Source organism: Lolium perenne, chromosome 3 (genome assembly GCF_019359855.2).
Source record: "Lolium perenne isolate Kyuss_39 chromosome 3, Kyuss_2.0, whole genome shotgun sequence".
Taxonomy (NCBI): Eukaryota; Viridiplantae; Streptophyta; class Magnoliopsida; order Poales; family Poaceae; genus Lolium; species Lolium perenne.
In genome coordinates, this window is record NC_067246.2 from 31,555,694 (window position 1) to 31,570,506 (window position 14,813).

Consider the following 14,813-nt stretch of genomic DNA (forward strand, 5'->3'; position numbering starts at 1 on the left):
GTAGAAAGAAAAGGCCAGAGGAAGGGGTGGCCTGGTTAGAGGTTAGGGTTTTCAAAAATGTTTTATTTTTCTTTCTTTTTCCAAAACCTTTGATTTTAAAACTGGTTTGAAACATTTTCAAACTTCCAAAACAAACAAACATTTTATTTCAAAATGGAAAACATTTTAAATAGTTTAACTCTTTTATAGTTTTGTTTTTCTAGGGTTTTATTCAATGAAAAGAAAAGAGGAGGTTTATTATAAAAACCATATGAGAGGGTAAAATAAAATAACTAGGGTTTGTAAAATAATTTTTATTTTGTAAAATAAGGATGATATGATGCATGATGTCATGATGATGCATAAAAGAAAAGGAACAAACAAATCTAACAGGGATATGATCCTGGACCGTTATATCGGAGGAGTCCCGTGGTCGAGTCATGCCAACATCTTGAACCAAACCAAAATTTAGGCATGAAATTGAAGTGATCTTTCTTCTTTAATCTCTCATGGGTTGCACCATATGAAATTCACCACCTTGCGACCATGTGGTAGACGTGGTGAGCAACTAAATAATTGTTATTTAAAAATTCACCACCTTGCGGTTTTCTCCTAATAAAAATCACTAAACGTGCAAGCTGCTGTGGTAACCCTTTGTCTTGGATGCTTCTGGTGCAGAAGCAAGATCCCCCTGTGATGGCCTAATCTTGACGGGTCAAACAGGCTGCAACAAAATTGAGGTAAATTCAGATTGCGTGGATGTGGTTGAAGTAATGAAGAATGGAAGAAAATCTTTGGTGCCAGCGGCAGCTATATATGAGGAATGCACCTTACTATGTCGCAATTTTTCTGAAGTGATATTTAACCATCGTTCTAGGAAAGCCAACGTGGCAGCGCATATTTCGGGCCTTTGCCGATTGTTTGGCACGATCGAGGAACCACCTGATTCTCTTATCTTTGTAATAGCGGATGTTGTATCTTTGATACCTAATCAATAAAGTCCATCATAATTGATTTTCCAAACAAGAAAACAAAAAAAACATGTATCTAGAATTTTAGATGCGCGGCCGAAAGGAACGGGCTAACATAGTCGGTGCTCATACATCTCCTAACTGTATTTTCATTCTATGTTTATTTGGTCTGAACAGACCGACGTGTCTACCGAGTACTGACTGACAGGTAAAGGCCCAATCATTCCTAAACAGAAAAAAGGGTTGCACCGCCTTGACAGCATTCTTCTACTAATACGAAATGACACGTATCTAGACGCCCACGTTGAAGACATTATCGGGTCGGTGCTGCTAATTCCGTCTAACCATATATCTTCGTTCCATGTTTAATATAAGTTGGACAGACGTTCCAACCGAGCACTGACAGGCAGACAGGCAGGTAAACGGCCAATCATATATATTCATGGCCGCCATCACGGGTCAACCTCTGCTGCAAATTGTGGCATGGCGAGGGGCGTAATTAGAAGAAGAGCCGCCTGGTCAGATTGGTACAAAAGCAGCGGTTTGGCGCACCAAGCCAATTGCTACACTGCAAGCCTCCTTTTCTGTCCCTGTCCATCCATCTCACCTGCGAGGAAGAAACAGGGAGGAGGCATACAGAGAAGAAACTTCGCCGTGCACACAACCCGTCGACAAGCGGCTGGTCGCGGAAGAACAGGTCTGGTCGTAGACACGAGACGCGGTTGTGTCATCTATAGGTGGATTAATTAGGATACTGAGATAGATAGAGAGGAGAACAGAGTAGTGGAGAAGAAGGGGTATGGGCAGCGACGGGAAGCTGCCGACGTCGGCTACGGCGGCGAAGGGGCCGAAGGGCTGGGCGCAGAGGTTCCTCAACGTCGGCTTCGTCGCCGGCTTCCTCCTCGTGCTCCTCACCTACGCCGTCGTCTCCCAGCAGTCGCAACGCTTCGGCGCCATCATCGCCTCCCCCGACGGTACGTGCAATTTCCATCTCCTCGACAAGCTCCCAGAGAGAGTATTACTATGCTGTTAGAACACTGTTTTATTGAACCATGTCTCGGCATACATATACGACTGAATTAAATTATTTTCTTGGTGCTTGTTTCAACTCCATGATCGGGCTGATCGGTCGGTTCTTGCTTTTCCGACCATATGCAGATGTCGCCGCGATAAGCAAGCAGGCCATCAAGGCTCCCGGCGAGACAGGTGAGGAGGATCCATCCTCTGTAATTCTAACTCCAATTCGAGCTTTTTTGCTTCAATAATGACGACGCCGACAAAGAACCAAGTCAACCTGTTGCAAACGGCGATAGAGGCGCGTGTCTCTCGTCGCCTCGCTGGTAATCAATTTGGCCTCTGACCCGTACGTTGATCATGGTGAAACCAGGATTAGCGCAGGAGGAGAAGACGGAGACGACGGCACCCGCAGAACCCTCCGCCGATCATCATCAGCACCAGGACACCTCTGGCGACAGCAGCAACCAAGATGATCAGCAGCAGCCGGGTAAACATCAATCAATGGCTTTTAGCCCAGCCCATAACAATATCTTTCCTGCTTTCGGTCACATGGATGGACGGAGGAATGAACGAAAGGGAGCTGTTGTCTTGCCAATTGCAGAGCAGGAATGGCGGCCGAAAGCTGTGGTGACGGAGGAGCCCCCGAAACGGGACGACACGGCTGCCAAACCGTTCGGTATGTCCGATGCTTCTTTGCCCTGATTAGACTAGCAACATGGGATGATTCCATTAGTTCCTGTTCCGACTATAAATATTCTTTGATTCGATTCCACTAGCTTTGGAACGTATGCACGTGTTTGGTCACAAGTATTTGGACCACCATTCCCTTTTTTTAATCCCTATGAAACTTAGTCCCTTGCTACATTGGCAGTTGTCCTTTTTTCACGGTGATGTGGTGGCGGCTTCACACGTGGCAGCTTATAGCTAGCATTGGTTTTTGACAAAATGTATATGAAAAATAAGAGTAAATGTGAAGAAAAAATCAGAATTCTCAGGAAGAACATGAATATATCTACATCTGTATCTATATCTATATCTATATCTATATCTATATCTATATCTATATCTATATCTATACCTTAATTTAAAAATAAAGGGAGAAGTGTTTCTCTTGTTTGGTTCGGTTTGGTACGTTATGAAAACTACCCCGAAAGTTCATATACAATTACCCACCATGCCACCAGTAAGTTGTATACCGATTGGATTTTATTTTTGCTCTTTCGTCGCTGGTATGTCCTGGTTTTACACATCGTATGTACCTGATTGGTCACTAGTATTTGGATAGTCATTCCCTTGTTTTTGATTCCTATGAAATGCTGCATTGCTAGTTGTCTTCTTTTCACGATGATGTGGTGGCGGCTTAACACGTGGCAGTTTATAGCATTAGCTTTTGACAAAAATATGAAATATAAGAGTAAATAAAAAATAAAAGTAAGAAAAAATCAGACTTCTTAGGAAGAACATGATAATACAAGGAATTTAGAATGGGGGAAGATTTGCTATCTTGGCTAAAACGTTGACCAACGGGGAAGATTTCCTCCCTTGGGTCTTGGCCATACGTTGTTAGATAGATGATGAGACCTCTCCAGCAGTGGATTTGTACGCGCTAAATGACAATCCGTTTAACTTGGTCTCCCTTGGGACTCGAACCTGGGTGGCCTAGCTGCACACTCGTAAGGCTTGCCATTGAGCTAACATTTAGTTCTCGAATTTAGTAAATCCTTAGTTACGATATTTTTGGGGGAAGCCAAGAATTTTGTAGGGTTTTGGAAAATAATGACTATTTTTTGGATTATTTTGAATTTTGATTCATATATAACAATTCCATATTTTCAGTAACTTTTATGGAGTATCGGTCGTTTTCCAAAAAAGAAAATGACATGTCCTACAATTTACGTTGTTTTTTTTCTCTATTTTGTACTATTTTGTGCGTGGAATTTCCTAGTAAATCTTTGTCATAGAATGAATTGTACAATCTTTATCCGATTATTTCCTCGGACTACCTGAGTTTTAAGAAAGTGAAAACATTCAATGTCATGTTTTCTTTCTTTCTTTGGAGTGCATGGATCCATCCACACGTCATTGTTAAAGTTCTTTCAAAGCTTTCTCAAAAGAAAAGATCTTTTCAATGGGAGAAATGACCAAGTCCAGACCACTTTGTGTTGTAGAGTTTCAACTATCGGACCTAAAGTACCTAACAATACCAAACTTGTCTTAGGAAAGTCTTGGTAGGACACAATGTTTCAATCACTTTAGGGAATTGTCAGCACAAAATTAGTCGACGGTTTGGCACCTTCAGGGACCAAAAGTTTCCAGCATCAGAGGAAGCAAATAAATGTTTCTTCTTCACTTTTCTACTGACCGTGTGAACGTTTTGCGTGGACTCTGGATGCTGAAGAGAAATGTTACTATTTCAGTCTTCAGTTATTTGGGCTACACGCATCAGTTAATTTGATTTGATCAACAAAAAACACAATTATCGAGTCATATATATCTCCCAACTATGTAATGCTCAATGATGAATGAAGCTGATAAAGCACACGGTAATTTAATCATACTCTTTTTGTGTGTGTTGAACAGACAACGGCAAGGTGGTGCTCACCACGGCGGGCCCCTACTCCGACACCTGTGATGTCTTCGGCGACGTCCGCACCAACGGCACGGCGCACACAGTCACCCTGGTCCCGGCGACGTCCTTCACAGAGCGCCGCGAGTGGACGATCAAGCCCTACATCCGCCGCACCATGTCCGGCATCCCGGAGGTGACGGTCACGCAGCTCGACTCCACCTCGGCGTCGTCCCCGGCGCCGGCGTGCACGGTGAGGCACCACGTCCCCGCCATCGTGTTCGCGCTCGGCGGCCTCACAGGCAACTACTGGCACGACTTCAGCGATGCGCTGGTGCCGCTGTTCGTGGCGTCGCGGCGGTACGGCGGCGAGGTCCAGCTCCTGGTGAGCAACATCCAGCCATGGTGGCTCGGCAAGTACGAGGCCATCGTGCGGCGGCTGTCCAAGTACGATGCCGTGGACCTCGATAAGGACGACCAGATCCGGTGCTTCCCGCGCGTCACCGTGGGCCTGCGCATGCACAAGGAGTTCGACATCGTGCCGGAGTTCTCCCCCGACGGCCAGCGGCTCACCATGACCGACTTCACCGCCTTCCTCCGCGAGACATACTCCCTCCCCCGCGCGGCGCCCATCAACCTGAAGCTGACGCCGGAGAAGAAGCCGCGGCTGATGCTCCTGCACCGGGGCCACTACCGGAAGATCGTGAACGTGCCGGAGATCGTGAAGGCGGCGGAGGAGGCCGGGTTCGAGGTGGCCATATCGGACCCGCGGTTCGGCGTGCATGTGGAGGAGCTGGCCAAGTCGGTGAACTCGTTCGACGTGCTGATGGGGGTGCACGGCGCCGGGCTGACCAACGCCGTGTTCCTGCCCAAGGGCGCGGTGGTGATCCAGGTGGTGCCGTATGGGAAGATGGAGCCGCTGGCGAGGCTGGACTTCGGGGACCCCATCGTGGACATGGACCTGAGGTACCTGGAGTACAGCATCACGGCGCAGGAGAGCACGCTTCTGGAGATGCTGGGGCCGGACCACCCGGTGATCAAGGACCCGGAGTCCGTCCACCGGAGCGGCTGGGACAAGGTCGCCGAGTACTACCTGGGCAAGCAGGACGTCAAGCTCGACCTTGAGCGGTTCGCGCCCACGCTCGAGCTGGCGCTCGACCATCTCCGGCAGCAGTAGACATTGTGTCCGCCGAGAGGATTCTTTTTTTATTTTTTACTACTTGTAGTACATATACCGGGCATTTTACAGAGCATACATATATAGGAGCATTGCTGGCATATTCCTTGGTTTATTTATGTGCATGGAGTGAATAGAAATGAAGGTTTTTGAACAGAGATGGCGTACATCGATAAAAGAATCACCCAACATGAGTTCAAAACTTTGTTGCTATAAATAGAATTTACCAAGAGCATCTCTAGCCGATCCCCTAAAATTTAGAAGAGCAAACGGCGCCGCAAAAGAGAGGAAAAAAAATTTGCTCCTCTAAACGGTGGCCGCCAGATCCGATCCCCTATATTTCGATGCCGCATTTTCACAAATTTTACATGAATGAACTAAAACTCGCACATAATTCATACATTTCACACATAATTCATACAAACAAACAAAACTTAACCAAAAATTTAAACTAAAACTTAAACTTAGCGGCCGCCTAGGGACGTTGCAATGAACGGGATGAATGTTTCGAGGCAGAAGCCCTTTGCGGTTCACCGGTGACATAGGCATCCCCAATGGACCTGCCGAAGATGATACCCTGGGTTTTACTGAAGACCCATGATCCGAAGTTTATAAAGCCAGGAAGCCCAGTCGGGAGATAGTTTGGAAAGATAGAATTGTATTAGGAATATTGACTTGTAACTATTACGGGACGGACTCAAATAGTCTCCCGAACTCTGTAACTTGTGTATCACGAAACCCTCGGCTCCACCTCCTATATAAGGGGGAGTCAATGGACAAAGAAAGGATCGATTCTATTGCCAACGCAACCCTAGTTTTCTAATAGTCGAGTACTTCTCCGGCTTAACCTTCGAGGTCTACTTGCCCTCTACTTCCAACTAAACCCTAGTCTACAATCCGCAGGTATTGACAAGTTAATACCTTGTCAATTGGCGTCGTCTGTGGAAATTAGAGGCGTCAAGGAGCTGATCTCGATGGCACGTTCAAGATCGTCGACTTCTTCGGTAGCAAGGAACGCGATGGATAAAGGTAAACGGATCGAAACTGATCTAGTCGATTTTGTTCCTCACCCGCCCTCCCGTTTGGATGCATATGCGTATCTGGAGGAGCCTATGGAGATGACGTTCGGAAGGTTCCACTTCGGTGTCGAGAAAGAAGGATCGTATCGTCTCGAGGTTCCGACTTCGTCGGGATTGTCGGCGGTCGATTCCGATTTTTCGGACTCGTCGTTATCGTTCGAGACAGGCGATGAGGAGATTTCACCGCCACGCTTCATCAAAACTACGGCAAGCGAAAAGCTCGCCAACATCTTTGGCGACATGTCCTTCGAGTCGTCTGCGGACTCCAATATAAGCAGCGACTCTGATAGCATCGATAGCTTCAGCTTCATCGACAGATCCACTATTATTGGAGAGGTCTTCGCCGATCTATATGACAGTGTCACCAATCCCGACAAAGGTCAAAATTCAAAATACCATCAAATCTATGCAATCGGAGATATAAGCCAACCACAGGAGGAGACATCATAGAACTTCGATAACACGGAGAATCCGTACGTTGATCCCGCTGATCTTACGCGAGGTTTGGGAACCAAATATGTCGGACCTGGAACACGAGAGATGGTGCAATTTCCGCAGGCAATGTGGGATAGAGTTGCAAGAGCTATTGATGGCACATAGCCAATGACTGTAACTGCGACAGCTGAAGAGTTACAAGCATATCAATATAGGCTCGCCTGTGCCAGACGGGAGCTCGAAAAAACAGAAAATTGAGCTGGATAGAAGGCAAGCCGCGGCTTCCGCGTCAAGCAGGCGAAGAGCGGAGTTGGGCCGACAATCAGGTACTTCGGGAGACAGTCATAGAGCAGCTCGAAATAGGGCAAGATCTCGGTTGCAAAATATACCTGAGGCTGAAAGGGAGAACCTAGTTCAAAACCTCGACATGTCCTTTATGTCGATAGACACGAGGGGGAATATTATTCCCAAAACACCAGGAGCTGGATACATGGCGACACAAGCTTTCATCTTGGTATCCAGGCCACCTCCCGGAGATCCAAGAGAAGCGTTGTATAACATGGCCATGGGAGGAGTTGGAGCCATGGGAACAACGTTCGCAAGCACGCCTCCCGAAAGATCTGCAAGGCAAAATAGTCCACGACCTACTGCAGTGGTGCAAGATCCCGCGAGAACGAGTGAGGCAAGAGACGCAGTGACTCAAGCAAGGGTGGACAGAGCACGACATGAAAGAAGGGAACGTCGGCATTCACTAGAGGTTGATGAAGAGGATATGTGCGGGCTCCCGTGCTTTACGAGACGAGTCCGCAAAACTCGAGTTCCATCAGGGTTTAAGGCTACCCAATAATTACAAAAAATTCGATGGCTTATAAGATCCTGAGGATTGGCTAGTTGATTATCTCGACACGGTAAAGCTGATGGGTGGAACTAGAGCAACAACCATGCAGAGCATTCAAGTACACTTGAATGGTGCCGCACGATCGTGGATAAAGAAGTTGTCTCCTAGGTCTATCGACAGCTGGGAAAGTTTTGAGGATATATTCGTGAAGAATTTCCGATCCACGTGCAAGAAATCTACATCATTGGAGCAGTTGAGGGCTTGCAGCAGAAATATGACAAATCAATGAGGACGTATATCCAGAGGTGGAACATCATCAAAAACTCGGCGGAGAATATATCTGACGAGAGAGCAATAAATGCATTTATTGCTGGTATTCGAAGGAGATACTTTGTCGAAGATTTGGGCAGAACCAACCCAAAAACAATAGCAGCACTCATGGAGATAGCAAATCGGTGGGTGGATGGAGAAGATGTTGTTCACAACAAACGACACAGGTCGCCTGAGGAGGACCGCAGCCGAAACTTTCAAAATAGGCGGCGATTCCCTCGAAAACTCTCAGATTATGATGCTCCCGACCAGATATCGGCTGGATTTCGAGGAAACAGTGGAGGAAACAATCGAGATGATTATCAAAAAACTGGCGAGCAGCGCAGCGACTACAAGGACGGCTCCCGTCCCAATAGACGAAATAATGGACCAAGGTTTCAGAGGCCGTATGTATCACCCGAGGACCTCTTAAACGGACCATGCCAAATGCACTTCTACCGTGCCAACTTTTCTATCATTGCATAGATTTGCAGGGCATACCAATACGAAGGCAATGAATAGAAACCCTCAGGGGCCAAGAAGTGAGATCCACCTTCCACCTCCACCCGTAATTACGGATGCAAATCGACACCAGTTGCAGTTGGCGGCAGCTTCACAACCAGGCCCTTACATCGACACCAGTGGTGCGGTCTCGATGATTCAGAAAGGCAGTCCATCCAACAGAGCTCAGAAAGTAATATCGCGACAAGTTTTTATGGCAGAAAATATGCCACCACCAACAATTGAGTATCTGAACTAGTCAGGGCAAGATATCGATTTCACATTAGTTTGCTTTGATCTTACCCGCGGTTATCGCAGGATTCGACGTTTCGCGAGTATTCATTGATGGCGGAAGCAGTTTAAACCTCATGTACGCAGATACATTGAGGAAGATGAACATATCCCTGGCAAACTTATTATCAACGGATACGTGTTTCCATGGTATCACACCGGAGAAGCCAAGTTACACACTGGGAAAGATCAACCTCGACGTTCAGTTTGGAACCCGAGAAAAGTACAGAAGAGAGAAGTTGGAGTTTGAGGTCGTGGATTTCCCATCGCAATATCATGCCTTGTTGGGACGACCAGCCTATGTCAGGTTTAATGCGGTACCACGTTACACAAACTTATTGTGGAGACTCCCTGGACCCAAGGGACCAATCACAGTAAAGGGCAGTTTCGCGCTAGCTGATAAGTGCGACAAGGATTTTCATCGACTGTCAGAAACTTTTGGGATGCAAGCAAAATATATGGCGTCAAGGCTAACAAGTGACTATGATGTGTTGCCAGATGTAGGAAGACCGCTCAAGGAGCTAACCTTTGACGCTACGAAAGATTCTAAGGAGGTGCAGATCCACCCGACAGATCCCAAGAAAACGGCATCCATTGCAACAGACATGGACCTCACATAGGAAAGCGCAATCGTCGAGTTCCTCCGTGAGCACTAGAAAATCTTCGCATGGTGTCCAGCTAACATGCCAGGAGTACCCAGGGAACTTGCCGAGCACCACCTTAAATTGGATCCAATAGCAAGACCAATAAAACAACCTTTGCGGCGTTTTTCGGAACCGAACCGCAAAGCTATGCTGTCAGAAATCAATCGACTTAGAGAAGCTGGCTTTATCAAAGAGTTACATACAGAGGCCACATGGGTAGCTAACCCAGTACTGGTATGGAAGAAAAACACAGAGGTCCTTCGCATGTGCGTCAACTTTACGTGTCTTAATAAACATTGTCCAAAGGATCACTTTCCCCTCCCAAGGATCGATCTAATCATCGACTCCACAGTAGGTTGTGAACGTCTTTCCTTCTTGGACGCATACTCTGGTTATAACCAGATCAGATTAAAAGAAGAGGACGAGGTCAAAACAGCTTTTATAACACCTTACGGCGTGTTCTGCTATAGAACAATGCCCTTTGGATTGAAAAACGCTGGAGCAACATATCAGCGGATGATGCAGAAGTGTCTCACCACACAGATTGGCAAGAACGTCCAAGTATACATCGACGATGTCGTCATAACAACAAAGAAGGGGTCAACCTTGATCGAGGATCTGCAGGAAACTTTTGACAACCTTGACAAGTTCTGCCTCAAACTAAACCCAGCGAAGTGCTCCTTTGGCGTTCCTGCAGGGGAACTTCTGGGTTTTTTGGTTTCAGCAAGAGGAATCGAGGCCAAACCAGAGAAAATCCAAGCCATAGTGACAATGCGGAATCCAACAAAGTTGAAGGAAATACAATAGGGCGAGTCGCAGCGTTAAGCAGATTCGTCGCCAGGACGGGAGAAAAGGCGTTGCCGTTTTATGCTTTGATCAAACAAGGAGAGAAGTTCCAGTGGAATGAAGAAACAGACAGGGATTTCGAGGAACTTAAGTGCACAATCTCGACACCGCCAATCTTGGTGGCGCCTAAGGAGAAGGAGCCTCTCCTGTTATACATTGCAGTCATGCCTCAGGTGGTTAGCACGGTCCTTGTGGTCGAAAGCGAAGAAGAAGGAAAACTCCACGGAGTACAATGGCCGGTATACTTAGTAAGCAAAGTTTTATCGCCTTCAAAACAAAGGTACCCACAGTACCAAAAGTTAGCATATGTAGTGTTCACAACCGCAAGAAAACTCCGCCACTATTTTTCGGTGCATCCGATAATAGTGGTCAATGAGGCGCCTTTATCCAATATATTAAACAACCCAGAAGCTACGGGTCATGTCTCCCTTTGGGGAATAGAACTTTCCCCTCGGGACATCACATATGAGAAGAGAAAAGAAATAAAGTCGCAGATTTTACCAGATTTCGTCGCAGAGTGGATGGAGCTACAAAATACGGGACCTCCAGATTTGTCGAGGACTTGGACTATGAACTTCGATGGATCCAAGAGATTAGAAGGAGCTGGAGCAGGCGTGATACTAGTATCACCTCAAGGCGACAAGTTGAAATATGTGCTACGGATGACGTTTCCAAACACATCTAATAATGAGGCGGAGTACGAAGCACTTATACACGGGATGAAGATGGCGAAAGCTTGCGGAGCAACTCGATTAAAAATCTTTGGTGATTCACAGCTGGTAGCTCAACAGGTGATGAATAAATGTGACACGGTTAACGACAGTATGATAGCATACAAGGAAGTATATAATGAGCTCGAGAGGTTGTTCGATGGATGCGAAGTAAATCACATCAGCAGGCTCAGTAACGATGAAGCCGATGTCCTTGCAAACATCGGGTCGCAGTGTCTAGTAATACCACCTGGCGTATTCTGGGAAGAGATAGCTGAAAGATCAACCAAGGCGAAGAAACAGAAGAAGAAGGGGAAGGATGAGAAAGTCTCGGGGACTCCGGCAGCTCTGGAGGCAAATACATCGGAAGGAGAGGAGGAACCACACGTGATAATGATGGTACAAATTCTTTGGATGCAGGCTTACATAGCATACATCCTGAGGAAAGAATTACCCGATGATCCAGTTGAAGCAAGGCGAGTTATTAGACGTTTCAAAGCCTTTACTGTGATCAAAGAAGAGCTATACAAACGAAGCATTTCAGGAGTACTACAGAGATGTGTCACACCCGAAGAAGGAAGGCTTATTCTGAAAGATGTACACGAAGGGGTATGCGGACATCACGCAAGCAGTCGAGCTATAGCATCAAAGGTTTTCCGAGCAGGATTCTATTGGCTGACAACAATTGAGGATGCAAAGGACATAGTGCGTACTTGTGATGCGTGCCAAAGGTTCGCCGCGAAACCTTATTCTCCGGCAGCAGAACTGATGCCAATACCGCTGTCATGGCCCTTTGCTCAATGGGGTCTTGATATGGTGGGAAAACTACATAAAGCTTGGCCCGGAGGATACGAGTATATGCTAGTAGTTGTTGATAAGTTCACGAAGTGGATCGAAGCGAAGCTGATAAACTCACCAGATGCAGCATCCGCAATCAAGTTTGTCAAGAGTATCATTTTTCGATTTGGAGTTCCTCATAGCATTGTCACATACAATGGCAGCAACTTCACATCCAAGGAATTTAAGGCATATTGCGCGGAGGTAGGCATCAAATTACAATTTGCCTCAGTTGCGCACCCGCAAACCAATGGTTAGGTCGAAAAAGCAAACGGTATCATCTGCAACGGCATCAAGAAGCGCCTGCTAACTCCATTGGAAAAAAGCTCGACACACATGGCCAGAAGAGTTGCCCAGCATATTATGGAGTATTCGAACAACACCAAATACGGCGACACAGGAAACTTCGTTCTTTTTAGTCCATGGAGCTGAGGCAGTGCTACCAATAGAGATAGAACACAATTCCCCGAGAGTGGCGGAATTCAATGAAGAAACCTCGAGAAAAGCACTGGAAGATGATGTCGATGCACTCGACGAAGCTCGAGATGAAGCAGTGTCAAGGGTCACCAAGTACCAGCAAGATATGAAAAACTACCACAGTCGACGTTTGTGACCAAGATCTTTCCAGGTAGGCGACTTAGTTCTTCGGCTTACACAAAATAGCCATGAAAAACTTGAGTCGCCATGGATTGGCCCGTACATCGTCACAGAAGTAATTGAAGGAGGATCATACAGGATAAAGGACAAGAAGACAGGGATAGCCGAGCCAAATCCCCGGAACGTGGCGCAACTTAGGCGTTTTTACGCCTAAAGTCGAAATATAGTTCTCCGTGTAAACATATAATGTACTGAAATGCCTGCGAGTTTTCAGATGCACTCTTTTCCTTTCAGGGCACCGAGTGGGGCTGAAAGGTTTTTAATGAGGCGGACTCGCGGTGCAGCAATATAGTAAACATATTGATGATATACATCTTTTTCGTCGACAGGCTCGGGGGCTCGTAACCCACAATAACAATATATGTACAATACAGTCTACAAAGTTTTTTGACTTGGTGCAAAACACCTCGCAAATCAATACATATACAAACATCGGTGCTCCAAAAAGCTCGGGGGCTTGATGGAAGAAAAAATATATAAGTTGTTTTACAATATACATCGTGCTTACAATACACAGATTTTTGCTATCAAGAAAAATCGGCATGAAAAAAGGAAACTCAATTATCTCCTATCAGGTTGTTTATGTTTACTCGATGATCAGCATAACTACCCCTCACGAAGAATTCAGTATCTAGTCGAATTAATTCATCCATCATCTTCTCGGCCATGGGAGTAACAACATCGTTGATTTTGTCGATATTCCTCCTCCTCCTCGTCAGTTTGGCTTGACACCTTCCAACAATTTTGGTCATATCTAACTTCGGGTAGCAAACCTTGCACCAGCAGCCAGTTGGGCTTTCACAAACTCATGGATCCGAGGAGCATTCCAAAATTTGTTCATCAGATCAGGAAGAGTCTTTGGCGGGGCGTTGCGAGGAAACATGGTATTGTAAACCAGGGCCAGCATCTTTGCGCAGAAGTCAAGAAAATCACGGACCTGACTAGCGCGGTCTTGGAATCTAACGATTTGTCGGGTACGATCAGGCATAGCCCAAAAATTCGACCCATGTTGAAGAGAAAGTTTGATGAGTACATTGGACCTGGCTTCAACTCGTTCATCCTCAGCAGCGGTATCCAGAAAAGAACCTACTCAGCAAAAATCTCAGTGAAAACTGAAAAGAGAATAAGGTAGACAAGCTCAAAATTACGAGGCACACCTGCCATATCCAAGCTTGCGTGCGTCATCAACCGAAGCATGTAATCTTCTCGCGAAGTAGCTTGTGCAGCTTCAGTAACCACAACCTCCTTTAAAGCTAAGGCTTCCTGGGCTTGTTGAAGAGCAATTTTCTCCTTCTCGGAAGATCTACGAGATTGTTCCATTATCACGAGAGCTTGTTTTTTCATCGATTGGAGTTGTTGTCGAAGTTCGTTCAAATCTTCGGTTAAATCAGCGTTCGAAGTATCTCCAATAAACTTGTCAATGGAAGTATTCTTCGAGTAGGATGAAGCGGGTACGGCATACGAAGAACGAGGAGTCGCGGTATAGTTGTCAAAAACCAACTGGAAAGAAAATCTCGACATCAATCATTTGGCAAAATAGTACTTCATTAATTCATTCGGATATTTACATAACCATTACAAGGTGGTTCCTAATGAGCCAATAGAAGGCTGTCGCAAATGTCTACCAAGGCGACAGCGTCAAAAGAAAGAAGAAGCAATAAAGACAAGGACAAGATGGTCTACTTGACCTCCAGCTTTGCAGAACTGGAGGCAGGGGTTGGCTTGTATCCGGGGAAGGAGATGATCTTCTTCGAATGAGGCTTAGCGGCCTTAATCAAAGATTGCCACCTTTCGGTCATCATCTTCTTCACCTCACCAACCTTCGCCCAGTCGATGTTTTGTTGGCTTTCGGCGACCAAAGCTATGGTGCCTTCAACGCCAATCTTCAGGTTCTCTTGCCAAAGGTTTAGCCCAAGGTCTTCTTCGGAAAGGAAGTGCTCGGTAAACGCAGCGAAG

At 46.2% G+C, this 14,813-nt stretch overlaps 1 protein-coding gene across 1 annotated transcript; it reads left to right on the forward strand.

Moving 5' to 3' along the window:
• The first annotated feature begins 1,538 nt into the window (after positions 1-1,538).
• Positions 1,539-5,866, forward strand: LOC127340825 (beta-1,2-xylosyltransferase XYXT1). The gene is made up of 5 exons (XM_051366578.1): positions 1,539-1,924; positions 2,109-2,156; positions 2,338-2,454; positions 2,569-2,643; positions 4,548-5,866. The coding sequence occupies exons 1-5, from the start codon at positions 1,750-1,752 to the stop codon at positions 5,708-5,710; spliced, it is 1,578 nt and encodes a 525-aa protein (XP_051222538.1). The 5' UTR covers positions 1,539-1,749; the 3' UTR covers positions 5,711-5,866.
• The last annotated feature ends 8,947 nt before the right edge of the window (positions 5,867-14,813 follow it).

Bases quoted from the DNA above. Each gene is read 5' to 3' on its own strand.
- LOC127340825 (XM_051366578.1), top strand. From the start codon at position 1,750: ATGGGCAGCGACGGGAAGCTGCCGACGTCGGCTACGGCGGCGAAGGGG. The intron at 2,455-2,568 runs GTAAACATCAAT...TGCCAATTGCAG, and splicing joins AGATGATCAGCAGCAGCCGG to AGCAGGAATGGCGGCCGAAA. The intron at 2,644-4,547 runs GTATGTCCGATG...TGTGTTGAACAG, and splicing joins CACGGCTGCCAAACCGTTCG to ACAACGGCAAGGTGGTGCTC.